The following is a 16,761-nucleotide window of genomic DNA, read 5'->3' as shown; positions in this document are numbered from 1 at the left end:
CACATCAGATCAGATTCCTTTCAGATATTGTGGTTTTGATGGGGTCTGGAAGAAGAAGGAACTTGAAGACAATACACAGCTAAATCGTGGAGTGTTGGTGGCAAGTGAGCAAAAGGCAGGAAGCAACGAGAAACTTCATCAACTTGGACAGTCCCTGCATTTAGCAAATTTAGAGAATAGGAAACTTTTGTTTGGATTAAAAATCTGAGGGATAATTATTATTATTAAAAAATTTTTAATGTTTATTTTTGAGAGAAAGAAAGAGAGAGAGAGAGAGAGACAGCACGAGTGGGGGAAGGGCAGAGAGGGAGGGAGACAGAATCTGAAGCAGGCTCCAGGCTCTGGGCTGTCAGCACAGAGCCCACATGGGGCTAAAACCCACAAACCTTGAGATCATGACCCGAGCCAAAGTGGAACACGTAACCAACTGAGCCACCCAGGCACCCCCGAGGGATAATTGTTATTTTTAAGATTCTTGCAACATAGCTTTCATTGAGTTGCCATAATCCTGTTGGACTTGGGTTTTATTGTTGGTGGAGGGAGACTGTGTTTGACTTTGCTTGGAGACCATAAAACCACAACAAAATAGATTCTCCTGGATGCTACCTAGGCAACACCAGGACCTCCTCTACACCGTGAGAGGGACTTGTGATGAAAGACACGCGGCTCCACAACGAACAGCATGGATACAGTGCGTCTGAAGAAACTGAAGGTGGTTCTTCAGAATCATCTTAATGAGTAACCAAGAATATAGAGAATTTAAGATGTCAAGTGCCTTCCCAGGAAATCCAAGCTTTATAAACAACAACAAAAGCCTCTAGTCTGACCAGTCTCCCTAAAATTATTTGCCACTGTTCTGACAGCCACCAAAGTCAGCTGTTATGATGTTTGTGAAAGTTGATTTAAAAGGAGCCTGCTAAATGTCCTCGTTGAACTGCATCACTTCCTTCCTGGGACCATCAGGGAACCTCCCCAGCCTTTCAAGACAGGTTCTGCTTAGAAAGGTCAACCGGGCAGTGGGAACCCCAGGCAAAAGTTAGGGGCTAGGGCAGCGCATCTCCTTCTCGGAGCTCTCGGCCATTCCTTCTCCTCCTCTCCCCCCGGGAGGTGGACCCCGTGGAAAGATTCGCCGAGAGGGTGGGTCACAGCTCGGGTTTGCAGCTGCGGAGAAGCGCCGGAGGCCGTGCATCTCCGGGAGGTAGGGGAAGCCTGCGAGAGAGCCTCCAGGCCCCCGCCCCCGGCTCTTTCAGCCACCGGCTCTTCCAGGGGCGCGGGGCGCGGGGCCGGGGAGGGGTGTGGCGGCGCCAGGGTAGCAAAGGCAACCTGCCAGGGGCGCTGAACCCCCTCCCCCCCCACCCCCCCGCCCCCGGGCCGACCTTCCCCTCCGAAAGGAGCACTGGTGCGGGGGGCGGGAAGGGGGGGGGGAGAGTGGGGGGAGGCCTAAAACCCCAGGGTGCATCCGAGGGGAGGACCCGACTGCAGAGGGAGGGCAGAGTCGCCGAGCAGCTGGGCGCAGGAGTGAGCGCGCGTGCGAGCGGCCCGGGGTGGGGGGGGAGCGCGGCTGCGGATCTGCCGCGGGCGGGAGCCGGCCGGCGTGTTGTGCACTCTGTAACCCGGGCGGCCCGGCTCCCTGCAGCCCCGCCGCGGCGCCCGAGCTCCCGGGGCCCGCCGCTGGCCGCGCGCTCGCCTCGCTGCCGGGAACCTGGACGAGCCCGGGAGAGCGAAGGTAAAAGGAAAGAGGAAGAGAGATGGAGGGCCGGGGAGAGGGAGAGAGGAGAGAAAGCGGGCGAGCGAGCGAGCGCGCTAATGTGGGTGCTCGCCGAACAAATTGCAGAGGCAATTGTGAGCAAGTTTGTACTTGCATGCCGGGGTTGTGCGTGCTTCATGGGAGGGAGAGGGCGGCGATGGTGGCGGCGGTGCTGGTGTGCGTACGTGTGTGACACTCAGGGATGAGGAGATAAGGAGGTGGAGAGCGTCCTCCCTGCTTCTCGTACGTAGATATCCCTATTAATATCCCCCGCTCGCGTTGTCATTTCCGCTTGTGGCACTTCTCTTGGGCTCCAGTGATGCAGAAGCAAAAGGCAGCCACCCTCTTGTTGTGATGGCCGGTACTGTTGCTACTATCAGATGGGAGATGCAGGGCGTTGGGCAAATTCTAGGAGCCTCCCTTCCTCCACCCCCGACTATTTTAGGAAGGGCTGAGGGGGGCGGGAGGGGGGGGAGGGGAAATAGGTAGCCCCGGCCGAGGGCTGGAAGACCTCGCAGAGGCCGGGCTTCAGACAGTCACCTTGCAATTGCTTCCAGGCAGAGCCTACGCTAGAGGGCAAGATAACTTTCATCTCCTCCCCGGAAAGACACATTTCAGAAATTTTGCATTGCTGCCCGAGGAGTTCTGTGAAATGGAGGTTCACAGGGCGGCAGGTGCATGGCGAAAGGGCAGGAAAGTAGTGCAGAATAAAGCAGCTCTCGGCCGCCAAGCAAAGAAAGCCCGGTGGGAACCGCGGTGAGGTGTGCCGCCTGGGGTGCCAAGAGCTTGGAGGCTGCAAGTTCAGGCCCAGCCCAGGGAGAAACATCGGTTGTGAAACCGGTGTTAGCATCCTGGAATGTTCTTTCTCAGCTTTGCAGCTTGGGGTGGGAAACCTGTCTGTGTCTGAAATTCATCTGTGAACGTTAAGAAAGTTCTAAACGAATTATTTTTCTCTTTTTGAGTGTAGCTTTGTCTTCATCTGAGATCCGCTTTACTAAAGGAAGTATTTGTAGACAAAAGCCAGACTTGTGCAAGAGAAAAATGTAGTAATTTTCAGTTAAGCAACAGTTATTAATATGACCCACATCTGCATAAAATGCTGATTTAATTAGTCGTGAGGATTGTTTTTTAAGAGGCCTGCTGTTCCCCATGATGAAAAAGATTAATAGTATGGGTAAAAAGTTCCTAATATTGCCAGAACATTGCAATAAAACACATAGCTTTTTTTTTTCTTGTGTTTTTGAGTCTGTTCCTTACTTGGTGGCAAATGGAGAACAAAATGTACCAGATCAATGCTAATTTAATATGTTTCATGCTGAGGATAAAGGCACATCTTCAGACTGACTCAGATAATAATATTGTTAGCCTTTGAAAATATTTGCTCAGCTATTACATTATAGACTCATTGTTATCTTTCTTGACTAATGATTTTTCACAAACTGGTTTGTTTCTGTTCTCACCGTCCCCACATACAAATTCTTGTCCCTGGATTCTATCTTGCAAGAGAGCCGAGGTTGGGAAAAGGTAGTTTACCATTCAGGATTTTTCAAGACTTGCTTGTCTTAAATGTGGAGGGCACCACACTGGGACCTGCTCTTCTGAAAGTAGGCAGCACACATAGCTTCTTGGCAACGACAGGCGGTGTAAATTGAACAGGATGTAGGAAGCCCATGACTGGGCAAAGTTGCTGGCGTTTTCTCAGCTCTAGATACTGCAGCCACACCCCGTGGCCTGACCTTGAGAATCACACAGGGCCCAAGACTCCCCTGGGAGGGAATCGTGTTTCTCCCCCTCTTCACTGTCTGAGGCGTCCTTCCTTGTGATCTGATCCATCCAGAACCAGTGTTTGTCAAGAAGTGCAACATATACTCTAGCAAAGTATGGGAGGAAGGTAGTAGGTATCTTTGGGCCTGATTTATACTGCAACCTTCCCCCAAAAAGTTGAATCATGACACGTCGTATTTGTCATACTGATCCGCTCTGTACTTAGTCTTTTGGTTACCTGTTTCCATGTTTGTTCTTCCAGAGAAAGGGCCAATTCTTATTTGTTACCCTGTACATTTCATAGTAGTGAATAATTAACAGTACTATTCACTGATAGCCCATACACATACCTTAGTAATATATCTATATTAACTCCAGATGTCCCTTTTCTCCCTACTGCTTAGCCATCTTAGTGTATATTAATTAGTACCATTGCTAAAGGATGAATAGAGAAAAACAATAATTAACTTTAAAATTAGACACTTACATGACTCACTCCAGCAAAGGACTTAGAAGGGGTGGATGTGTATTTATTAGCTTTTTTATTTTTGCTTAATAGTGAATTTTAATAGAGGCTCTATTCTTATACATATTTAGATGTCTACTTCAGTAATATTTATATTTCATATGGCTGTGACCCTGTTTGTGTCTTATGGTCTCAGTGCATCTTTCTCAGTTAGAAATGAACCACATCATCTCTGGTGGTTGCAGGGTTTGGAATTTTCTGTTATCGTTTCCTAGTACCTAAAATTGTAGTTGCATTGCTTTAAGATGTGTTCTTAGGGCCTAGCAGTGTTCCTCCTAATGTTTTTCCTAACGCTTTTTTTTTAGGAGCACAAACAAAAAACTGCCTTAGCCGCCAGTTGTCCATTCTGCTTAGAGACTAGAGAAGTCCAGGTTTGATGATTCACTCGTGTGCTTTTTTCACGGGGGCTGGTGTTAGAAGAGTGTGGTTCAGATAGGAGAATCCCAAATAGCAGACAGTGTAAATTCCCACTGCATTCTGCACAATAATTGCAGCAGATGGTTATCGATTGGGTATTCAGTTTGCTCGAACAGTTCCCTGGATTTCTCCATGAGAGAACTCACCCTGCTTTGTTGTCATATTATCGATTTCATCTCCCCCTCTGATGCGGAAGCTCTACGAGGGGCTTATCTGTCTTGTTCACTGCTATTTACTCAGTACCATTGTCCTTTACAAATAGTTTCTCAATACCCTTTTGCTGTATGAAATATACTGGGCTCTTACTTCTCTGCCTGGAGTGGTGGATGGCCTTAGCTACAGACGGATCTCAGTTCCTTCTCCTGGAAGGATTTGGAGACGGTGCCGGGACTGCTAATTCATACACAACCCATCAATGTCTACCTGATTCTCTCTTTCCATCCCAGTACCGGTCCCCCTCACTGCCCACGATATCCTGCACCTATTAAAAACTCTTTTAATTTCCCTGGGAATAGTGAGCTCGTTGGTGCTGCTGGACCTTCCTCTGCCCACAACCTCAACTGCCCACAATCTCTCAGTTCCAGGAGTGAATTTCAAGCTTTTGTGACCTCTGACCTGCTTTTTAGTGGTCACTTGTTCTGCCATTGGTTTTGGACCTGGGGAGCACGCTTGAGGGCACCTCTCCACTTCTCATATTGCAGGTAGAGAAACTGAGGCCAGGGGAAGGAAAATGGAAACCAGTTATTTGCTGGACCTCTGCTACATGCCAAACAGTCTGCTAAACATATTACATATTTATCTTTTTAAATTTATGCAGGATAAAATTAAACCAATAATTTAGCATAAAATGACTTCATTTTACAGATGAAGCCACAAGTGCTCAGAAAAGTTTACTTTTCTCTAGGTCACATGGATGGAGTTAAGACTCTGCCCCAGATCTTTCTTAGTCCATAGTGTGTGGATGTCGTGGTACCATACTCCCTGTGGTAGGTCGTTACGGGGGACTTCCAGCTCACACTCAGTCACCTGGTTGGAACAAAGCTAAGCCTAGAACTCGTATCTTCTGACCCCCAGTTTCCTTTTCTGTTCTTTTTATTTTATTTGTTTGATTAATTAGAAATTTCTTATATATCCCCCTGAGTGAAAGTATCAGTAAACAGCAAGACTATCAGAATTTCACAAAGGAGGAAATGCTCATATGATGAAAACAAAATATTTTATCTTCTGTCTGAAAAAGGAAGGATATTGCATTTACTTCTTTTGCAGTGAGGAGGGAGGGGTTTTCTGTAAAACAAAAATGTCTGTTGAGGGCCTGGGATGTTCTCAGGGATCCATTTGGCATCGATGGTGAGATGTCAGAGTGAGAACAGTTATAGACTCTACCCTTGCAGAATGTTCACAGTCTACTTAGAGTGTGAGACTAACAGTGGTGGTGAATATAAGACAAATTATACTTATAATAACATGGGTTGTTAGTGCTCAGTGTGTACAGGAGCATTTAAGAATGGCTTCAAGCAGGGTGGGGGGCCTGGGCCAGGTATTTAGTGATCCTTGGGATCTGCTCAGCTAACAGTGCCCCACACAAGGGCGAAGTTGTTACCGCAAGCATATGAGTGCGTGAGGTGAAGATATTGGAAGTAAGATCTGCACAGCCCCTCTGGCTGCTGAGCTCAGTTGATGGTACCACGACCCACGCAATCTCCAGGCAGAATCCTGAGAGTTATCCGAGACACTTTGACAACCCCATTGCCCATTTCCTATCTCCCCTCCCTGACCAGTCATCAACTACTACACATTTGCCTCCTAGAGATTTTTCAGATCTTACCCTGTACTCACTGTCTTATTTTAGTCTGTCATCATCTTGACTCCTGAGATACTTTCCTTAGGGATCTTTCTGAATCTTTCAGTCTTGTCTCCTTCAAATACACCCTTAAAAACTGTACCTAGAATAATCTCAATTATAGTTGGGCACTTCTAGCTTAAAATCCCCCAGTGGTTTCCTATTGCCTCCCAGAGAATCAGGACGAAGCTTCTGAGCATAGCACACAGGGCCCTCAACCGTCCGGTGCTACCTCCTTCTCCAGCCTCAGCTCCAGAATGTCACCTGGGAGAGTCAGTCCTTCGTGATCCAACTCTTGGTGCTTCCCACATAGAATCATGTTTCTTGTGTCCATGACTTTGCTCAAGTTATGCACTCCACCTGGCATGTGTCTTTCATATTTTTTTTCCTGACTAGTTTATTTACCAAGATTCAGTTCAGAGGTGAGCTCCCTCCCAGGACACTTTTCCAGAACCTTCCGATTGGCTTAGCGCCCACCCTTTGTATTTTCCATCTCTGTATTTGGACTTGCCCGTGGTATTGTTATATTGTTTTTTTTTTTAATATGTTCTATCTCCCACTATGTTCTAAGCTCCTCAAAAAATAGAAACTATGTCATATTCATCTTGGTACCCCCAGCCTTGACCTCTGAGACTCAGAATGGATTTGTTATACTATAGAAGTAAGACTGAATACGTAACCTGAATTTAGACATAAGTAGAGAAATTCTGAGTTTAACATGGCCTTCAAAAGATAAATATATATATGTATATATATATCTCAAGTATTTGTATCAAGTATACATATATTTATATGTATATATGTACATATATATTTATATATATATACATTTATATGCATTTATATGTATATATATGTACATATATATTTATATGTATAAAAGAGAGGGAGAGGAGAGTTGGAGATTAATCTATTATATAACATAAATGTGAACGAGAAGAGGGTAGAAACATGGTGATCTGTAATGCAGTGACTTACAGAAATCCTTTTTAATTCCATAATTCTTGATTGATGGTGGGAGTCATGACTTTTATGAACTCCAGGGCTGATCAGAAGCTGGCTTGGGATAACTGAATTAACATGAATTTCTTCCTTCATCTCTACTTAGTATATATGTAGTTTTCTAGCCAGCTAGAGAAAGTTATATTCTTACATTTGGGGAAGTTCACTTTCTAACAGTTTAAAGGACCCATTTGTAATATCCTCAAGGCACTTCCCACTCCTTACTAGTCTTCAAACTATGGTAGCTTTTGCCTGTGGGCAAGTGGAATATTTTCCCCCAGGAGATGAGGGCTGCTAATAGGCACATAATTCCAGCAAGGCTAAAGGCCTTGATGCATGCCAGGCCAGCCATAAACAATTATTTCTCCTCTGAGGATCCCTTGGAAAGCCACCCGTTGAAAGGTACCTCTCTAGCCCAGAAGCTGCCAAGTTTTGGGTCCTCCTTCTACTAAATATCCTTTCAAGTAGCCAAGAGAAGTCTGCCTGTGCCTTCTTACCAGTTAAGGCTACTTCACTGCACCATCTCACCCTAACTTGTTAAGTGATCAAGTACATTCTTCTCGCTCCATTATACCTTTCGGATGCTTTTTCCATAGGGCAGCAGCAATATGCAATGTTTTGCATCCTTTTTGAGATAGTGTTCTAAAACAGGTGTTATCAGCTTTGCATTCATGCATTCTAACCAGATACCCATGCATGCTAATAATTAATATTAATAATATTAATAATGCCATCTTAAAATTAGTCGTAATTTATTTTTTTTTTTTAATTTTTTTTTTCAACGTTTATTTATTTTTGGGACAGAGAGAGACAGAGCATGAACGGGGGAGGGGCAGAGAGAGAGGGAGACACAGAATCGGAAACAGGCTCCAGGCTCCGAGCCATCAGCCCAGAGCCTGACGCGGGGCTCGAACCCACGGACCGCGAGATCGTGACCTGGCTGAAGTCGGACGCTTAACCGACTGCGGCACCCAGGCGCCCCAGTCGTAATTTATAATATAGTCTATCACACAGCCTCTGTCTCATAAATCATACTGTTTGAATGACCACACATTCAGGTTATAATATAGTTGTCGATAGCACTCATCGATTCCTCTTGGTTTCTTTTTTTTTTCCATCTGGCAGGTGGCCCGTCCCACATGGATGTGCTTTCCCTACAGGTGTGTCTGTACCATCCTTCCCTGCCCCCGGCCCGTTCTTTTTCTTCACCTTCCTCCTCATAATGCAGAAGTGTGCATTAATGCCTTGGTGTGCAGGCCCTTGGTTAGGTTTCTGTCTCTGGGTGCATGTTCAACCTCTGCTCCTTTCTTCATTATTTATCCTACTTCTGGCGAAACCTTCTCTTCACCTAACCTTAGGGTTAGGAAATCCTTCTTCAAACTAAATGTCTCAATGTCAGGATTTCAACTACTCTCTTAACCTTTCTGTCTCCTTGCCCAGTCCAGGATGATGAATTAAACTTGACCAAAGCTGAGAATTCAGGATGGGGTTAGAAAGAAAATGGCCTTTCTGCTCAAGCCACCCCTAACCCTAGCCTTACAACCTGTTTTGGAGTCTTTCTGTGTAGGAAAAAAAGAAGCTAAATCAAATCCATGTTGACGTCTGAAAACAGAATATTTGAAACGCACATTTTTAGAATGAAATACTTTTCCACTTACACTGTTTTAACTTATCAAATTGTTATTAGAAGCTAAGATTTTTTTTTAAGTTTTTATTTTTAAATTTTGATCCCAGTGTAGTTAACATACAGTGTTGTATGGGTTTCAGGTGTAAAATACAGTTATTGAACAATTCTGTACATTACTCAGTGCCCAACTAGGAGCTAAGATGTAATCTCATACCTGGAAATTGTACAAATGAAATAGCAAAATATATGCACAAAGCAGGCTGAAATAGCATATATAAGAGAACTATGTCTGCATTAGTGTGATTAAGAAATAAGATTCAGTATTGGACTTCATAGTACATTCACTTTCATAGATCAATGGAGAAAGATTATAGTTTAAAGAGAAAACATGGGATACGTGAACATTTCCTTTTTAGCAACCAACTTTATTATGTGTATCTCATGTACGTATTTATTTTGTCAAATATAAGAATTCCTAGCATTTGCGTAGTGCTTAGTAAATATTTTACCTGGCAATGAATTATCTATTCGAATTGAATACAAATAGTTTTCTTTTTAGCACTAGGATGACGTATGTAGTTTTTTTTTTTTTTTTTAATATTGTACCTTTTCTATTTGTTTCTCAGATTCCTGAGTTCATTTAAGAGAACAGTCTTAAAATAAAAGAAAGAAAAGAAGTGGCTCAGTCTTGGAAGTACCATCTCCTTGCCAGCTGCTGCAAGCGCTGGGGATTCGTTTACGACCGAATAGATCCAGAAAGCTCCAGTATGTTTTCGTGAGTGATATGGTGCTACATCGCCCGGGGACAAGAGTGTCTGCTGTCGGTTTCCTGCTGGGGGAGACAGCATGGCTGCCTCCAGGACGGCCTCACGGTCTCCCCGGGACATCGCCAACGTGATGCAAAGGTTGCAAGGTAAGGGACAGAAATGTCAGGGTTTGTTCTGTATTTTTAAAGTACACTTTAAATACCAGCTTAACTCAGGATCTTTTCAATTTGCTTGCACTTTTATTCAATTTTATGAAACTACAGCAAGGGATCACAAAATGACATCTCTCATGCTAGCGTTTTCAGACTAGTCATGCTGTTTGAAGATGCTATCTTTTTCACGTAGAAAAGAGACAAAGACAAACCTCTTTGTTTGGTTTTATGTCTGCATTAGTGTGATCTTTAGTGGTTATTCAGTGTCTAGCTGGGAATTCAGTTATTGCCAAACTGCCCTTCAGTCACCAATGACAATACAGTGCCGTGACAGTGCACAAGGGTATCATGACGATGGTGACAAAAAATTGTACGCTGTGGTCAGATAAGTCAACTAATAGTTTAAATATCCAAACTAGGAAGCCCTCAGAGATCTAGAAAGTCTTTTAGCAAAATGAGGCAAAGAGGTGCAGAGGGTTTAAGACGTGACGGGATTAATGGCGAGTGGCAGTGTGTGGACTAGAACCACCTTCCTCACCACTGTTCTTTCTCTAATAGCCAACTTTTCTAGAAGACAATTAGCAGTGAAATGCTATAGCAGCTTATAGATTAATTCGTAATTGTGAATTACACATGCATTGAAACATGTATATTCTTTAAACCATAAAAATAATCATCTTAGAAGAATATGAAAATATTGCTTCCTTGTCACAGTCCTAATGCTACCTCTCCGCAACTTGAAACAGATATAAACATATTCAAATTTTATAGGTTTTTTTTTTCCTGGTATTTGTCAGGAGAGCCTAAAGTAGTGTTACAGGTTGGCTTTTTGCTCTTCGAGTATCTCCAGCAAGCAAGCGATTGCGGTGGTTTTCTACCGCGACCATCATATTAATCTCTTACAATCCCACCTTCCTCACTTATAGTGTATTTGATGTGAATAGCAGTCATTTCCAGGTAAGCCCTCTTGACTTTCAAATACAGGTGAAACTCTGGACATTCGTGGCCCAGGGCGTGCTCTCAGCTACAGAAAGGCACGAGCTTAGTGGAGCTGTGCATTTCTCCATGTCAGACCGGAGACCACCACTGTCCCTGACACCCCTGCAATCACAAGGCTCCCATGCGTGTAGATTGTCCTGGGCTGGTTTTTGATGCTTCAGTGCCAGTGGCGCTTATTTCAAGTTTATTGCTGGAAGATCTCATCGTCACACCAGAAAGAGCTTGGTTAAATAAAAGAACAGATCCTTGCTGAATATGTGGGCATAGACCTCCTCCATAGGCCAAAAACAAACAAACAAACAAACAAACAAACAAACAAACCCTGATTATGTCTACACAATGCTAAGGATCTCCAGTTTAAATTGTACATCTTTTTTTGGGTAGATGGAATACTGAACTTAGAGTTCCATTTTTCTGTCTGTGTCTGTCTTTGTTGTTTCCTGGGCACAAATTCCTGAGCCATGTTGTGCCTCAGTGACCTCATTTACAAAAAGATGGAAAGGAAACCAGAGGCCCCTTACAAAAGATAAGGAAGATAATTAGGTAATAAAGCAGATTTTCCTTTGAGTTTATTAAATATGAAAATTCCCTGGATCATATATATGTATATGTATATATGTATGTGTACATATATGTATGTATGTGTACATATATATGTACATATACATATATACACATGCATACATATACATATATATGTACATACATATGTGTGTGTGTATATATACACATATATGTATATACACACACACAATAAAGGGAAATTGTACAGGGTAATTTGAAAAAGATTAAATAAGAATCAGATTATGATTGTACAAAGTATTTACTTTTTATTCTTATTTTGCTTTGAAAATTTTTTAGTAAGGTAGTGGTTAGGTTAAGAGGGGAGGGAAGAGTACTGTGCCTCAGTCTCTTATTATTTCTGTAGTGTATAGATATGTGGTTTTTCCTGAGAAGTGTGTGGAGTAGGGGAAGGACTGGAGCCCCTCACTCCCATCCCATGCCTGGCTTGTCCCAGTGGCTATCCCATTTTAACATCTGTGCATTTTGAGACCCCACCTGTAAAATGCGGACTGCTCACACTCTGGATTGTTTCAAGCTCAGCAAGATGATGACAAAAAGTGCTTTAAAAACTCTACTCTCATCTAATGAGCTGTTCAAATAGCCATGGAAGAAAATTGGATGAAGAGGCATAGGCTTGATAATTTGTTGCAAATTTTTCTAGCCATGCAGATTTGAGAAGGAATGTTAGTAGTTTTATATATCCTGTGCTGTATAAAACTAGTAATTTTATTACATAATAAAGTGACTATACTCACTGTATTAATTACTTTTTCCTTTCTAGTAAAAGGAAGAATTATAACATGTGATAAGGGTATCTGACAAACTCAGAACAATAAACCTTCTACCATTTGACAGTAGACAAAATTCCTGAGCACTAGATATTTATCATTAGTTTTTAGCATCAATTATATATATATATACATATAGTTTTTAGCATCAATTATATACATATATACATACATATATATATACATGTGTATACACATATATATACACATCAATTATATATACATATATGCATCAATTATATATATACACGTGTATATATATGCATATTATATATGTATATATATAATTGATGCTAAAAACTAATGATAAATATCTAATGCTCAGGAATTTTGTCTACTGTATATATACATACATATATATATATATATACACACACACAAACACACACACTCACGTTATTAATGGCAGCAAAATGAAAGGTCTGCACTCCCACAAGGTGCAGTGGACCTAGCCTACAGCAGTGGAAACAGAATGTAACAGAAGGTGATATGGTGGATATATCTGTTAGCATATTGATCTGCTGGGTTACTTGTGCTGAATTAACTGGTAAGGTTTGTGTCTCCACTGCATCTCAGTTCTCATTGTGCATCCTGCTGATGCTTTGAGCCCAAACAAGAGTCAACTTCCCCAGACAGAGGAGATCTATTTTCTGTCAAGGGTACTTAGTGTCTGTTCTTACCTGCTAGAACCTCCAAACCAGTGACCATGGTGCTAATTAACGGAGGGCTAGCATTATTGTCCAGATAATGAAGACAAATGAGAGAATATATTTGAGGAAAAATAAATCTGTTAACTTAAAATATAACCAGAGTTGCTATTTTCAAAGTTCAAATCCATGAGGACATTTTTCTAGAATCCTCCCTTTTTTTTTCTTAGATAATCCAAGTAACTGTGTTATTTTTCCCCTTCTTGAGTTTTATTGTCCTATTGGATCTGTGTATAACTAATAAAAATCATGTAGCTTTGCATAATGGCAACTTGGCTTTGCTCACTTGCTTATTTAGTTTATAACCATAATTGTTGACTGTTTTTCTGCTTTTAATTTTTATTTCTAGTGCTAGGAAATTGAAACACATACACAGATTGCTACATAATTTAGCTGCTACTGTAGTAGTTCAATATTTCACCTTTGCCAATATTTGTGCTTGCTTGAGCATAATGTTTTAGGCTGGGATCCTGAATTATGGATGAGCAGACAGACTGCAATGCAGACTTTCGTTTGCTCCTAAGAGTAATGAAGGTTTCTGTAACTTCCATCAGTTTAAATATAACCTTAAAAGCAAATACAAGACAATAGTATGATACAAGAATACTAAAATTTTAAAAGCACATTGTATATATATATATCTTTTCGGCTCTTTAACAGCTAAGGGGTTCCATTTCACAGGTGGCTTATGGAGTCATTTCAGTTGTTAGTCACATCTAAAAAAAGATACATGTCTGAACTCTCAAGATTATAAATTTCTTTAAGACAATGACAGTATCTTTGTAAATGTCATCATGCTGCTACATAACATTAGCTTAAAAAAGATTTGTTGAATGGCTTTTATCAAACACATTTTTTTTCATTTGAAGATAATCTATCAAAGTTTAAGGAATTTTAAATGGACATATCAGTGTTTGTTACTGTAAGCCGGGGCGGCATCAGTGTAAACTTACAAAATGAGTGATAAATGCCAGAGAAGATTCAAAATGTGCATGCGAAGGTGTTGTGTAGAGATTACTTTGATAAAAAAGGAGGATTACTGATTGCAAGGTCGAGTTTTTATTTTTAAGCCTGTGAATAAATTCAAGGCGAAAGAAATGAGAAAAGGGATAAATACGTATTCTTGGAGACGTATCTATGAAATTTGCTAACTGTTTAGTAAAACCTAATCATGCCTCCCTCTAAAATGGCTTTTATGGTTAAAGTCTTTTTTGGTTAAATATGACATTTCCTATAAATCTATTATACCGTAAAGTAGAACCTCAGCTAACAAAAAAGTTAACTGAAAAGTAGAATCAGGGGCACCTGGGTGGCTTAGTCAGTTGGGCGTCTGACTTCAGCTCAGGTCATGATCTCACAGCTGATGAGTTCGAGCCCCACATCGCGCTCTGTGCTGACAGCTCAGAGCCTGGAGCCTGCTTCAGATTCTGTGTCTTCCTTGCTCTCTGCCCCTTCCGGACTTACACTCTTTCTCTCTCTGTCAAAAATAAATAATACATAAAATAAAATGAAATGAAATGAAATGATAAAATAAAATAGTAGAATCAACATTAATAAATAAATGGCATAATTTCCTTTAGTGTAACATTAAACATCGGAGAAGGAAAGGTTTGTCATTTATGAGGATTCTCATTTTTTTACAGTGCCTTGAGAGATTAACTTCTAAATTTTATTACTCTGACTTAATGACTCTTCCTATATTGCCAAAAATCAATTTATTGTATTTAGGATGAAATTCTCTATTTGGTTTAATCTCTTTCTTCCTACAACGAATGTTGTGTGCTACTATCTCAAATTTAAATACTAAGCAAAACGCAGCACAAAACAGTGATCATTTATTTATGTTTTGGAACATCATGGTTAAATAAATCTTTAATGAATAAATGGATAAATCACAATCCCTAAATTAATGAATTGAAGATGAAATTAGTCAAGACATAATGTAAAAGCAAAGGAAGAAGAAACCAGTTAAATGGAATCCCACTGTATTTGCCCCTTCAAAATATTTTTTTTATCTGAATTTTATTTTTAATCAAACTTGGGTTATGATCATAAAATCATGTTAAGGACACACATCCAGCCGAACCAGTGCCTATGCTCAGCTCTCAGATGCATGTGTTGTTTTTTTTTAACTTTCATGCTTTAAAGATATTTTTCCTTCCTAACGGCATATTACATGTTCATATTACTTTTAAATGCAATAAAGTGTATAAGTTATACATTCATATAATGAATGCCCTGTCCTCCAAACCTGTCTGCAGAGCTGTTTTACCTATCCTGGGTTATGGAGAAGGTGCCTGAAGGCCTTCAAGATCTTCAAAGGCCTGCAAAAATATTGGCTCTCAAATAGAAAAAGAAAACTGCTAAATCAAAATTCACAGAGGTTTAATTCTCTCTCTGACTCTCTGTCTCTCTCTCTCAAAAATAAATAAATAAACTTAAAAAAATTAATAGAGGTTTACAAATGTATAATCATTTCAACTAGTCAAATGTAAATCAAATCAATTCAAAAATTATATACGGGTTAATATATTTAAATATGCAGTTTGGGTACTCTATATTGCTGTTGATATAGTATGTGGCTGGCCTCTAGGCCTAAGAGCAATTGAGGCCTACAAATAAAACATAAAGCATTCCTACATATTGCTTTCAAATTAATTCCTTTTAGTATACCACTTAATTTTGTCACTCCCGTGATGAAAGTCTTCCTTGACCTCTTGACCTCCTTATTAAATCCCAACTTCTTGGCTTGGCTTCCTTATTCAAACTGTGTCTTAACATATGACCCAGCATTTGTCTCCTCTCGCTCCCCTACCTAGCCCTAGGTATCTACCAAATGCCACTATTTGCAATGCTTTCAAGATGCCCTGACTCTTCTGTGATCTTCTAGGGAGCTTTTGGGAATGAACTCTCTTGGCTCCTCCTAAAACCCGACTTATCTTCAAGTCTCAACTTAAATTTTTTTTTCAACGTTTTTTTTATTTATTTTTGGGACAGAGAGAGACAGAGCATGAACGGGGGAGGGGCAGAGAGAGAGGGAGACACAGAATCGGAAACAGGCTTCAAGTCTCAACTTAAATTCAGCCTCCTCCATGAAGTCTCTGTTGCTGATAAAATCAGAAATTCTGTCTAAAGCCCTTTAGCACTTTGTAGCACTATAATAGGAATTATCTGGTATTGCTTTGCGTTATGTTATGTGCGTGTGGCTAATCCAACCACTCAGAATATAAACACATTGAAGGCAAAAATTGGGTCAATTTCACATCAGTGCCCTACAGATTGACTAGGCAGTGCATTTCATAATGTGGATTCTTCATAAGTATTTGTCGAGTGAATACAATATAAATATGTAATATCATACTGATTTTCAATGGTGGAAGCAGGGCGACCCAGAAGGAGGTAATTTGGATAAATCACCAAGAGAGATTAGAGTAGCTTGGACTAGATACTAAACACTGGAGGGGGAGAAAAGTGGTAAAAATCTAGATTTATTTTGAAAGTAAAGCTGAAATAATTTTCTGATGGATTGAATGTGGTGTATGAGAGAGAGGAAAGAAAGTTGGCCCCCTCATTTTTCATTTTGAAATGAGATAAGACAAAAGACTATTGGGAACAGGGTTGAGGAAACTCAAGAGCTTTTTTTGGATGTGTTCCATTTTAGAAGGCTGGTGGATAGCCCAAAAAGTGGCTGAGTATATATGACTGTAGACATCAAGGGAGAGGACACAGCTGGAGAAAGTATTTGGAGATCCTGAGTGCACAGACAGTATTTAAAGCTGTGGGGTTGATTGACACCACCTGGAGAACAAGGACACATAGGGAACATAGGTTTGAAAAACCATCCACCATTGGTCGATGAGG

General features: G+C 41.0%; 1 protein-coding gene across 20 annotated transcripts in view; it reads left to right on the top strand.

The window, feature by feature from the left end:
- Window positions 1-995: 995 nt before the first annotated feature.
- SYNE1 (spectrin repeat containing nuclear envelope protein 1) overlaps window positions 996-16,761 on the top strand; it is a 475,092-nt gene continuing 459,326 nt past the window's right edge. For 18 of the 20 annotated variants that reach the window (XM_045058235.1, XM_045058234.1, XM_045058230.1 and 15 more), the window contains exons 1-2: window positions 1,518-1,726; window positions 9,550-9,836. In XM_045058235.1, coding sequence (XP_044914170.1) covers window positions 9,770-9,836 — 67 coding nt within the window. In that variant the 5' untranslated portion in view covers window positions 1,518-1,726; window positions 9,550-9,769. Of the gene's footprint in view, window positions 1,199-1,517; window positions 1,727-9,549; window positions 9,837-16,761 lie in introns of those variants that run through there. The other 2 variants (XM_045058221.1, XM_045058222.1) reach the window with 2 other exon arrangements.

The sequence above is a fragment of the Felis catus genome, chromosome B2 (genome assembly GCF_018350175.1).
Source record: "Felis catus isolate Fca126 chromosome B2, F.catus_Fca126_mat1.0, whole genome shotgun sequence".
NCBI lineage: Eukaryota > Metazoa > Chordata > Mammalia > Carnivora > Felidae > Felis > Felis catus.
Note: the sequence above shows the minus strand (reverse complement) of the source record. Positions and strands in the feature narration are given on the sequence as shown.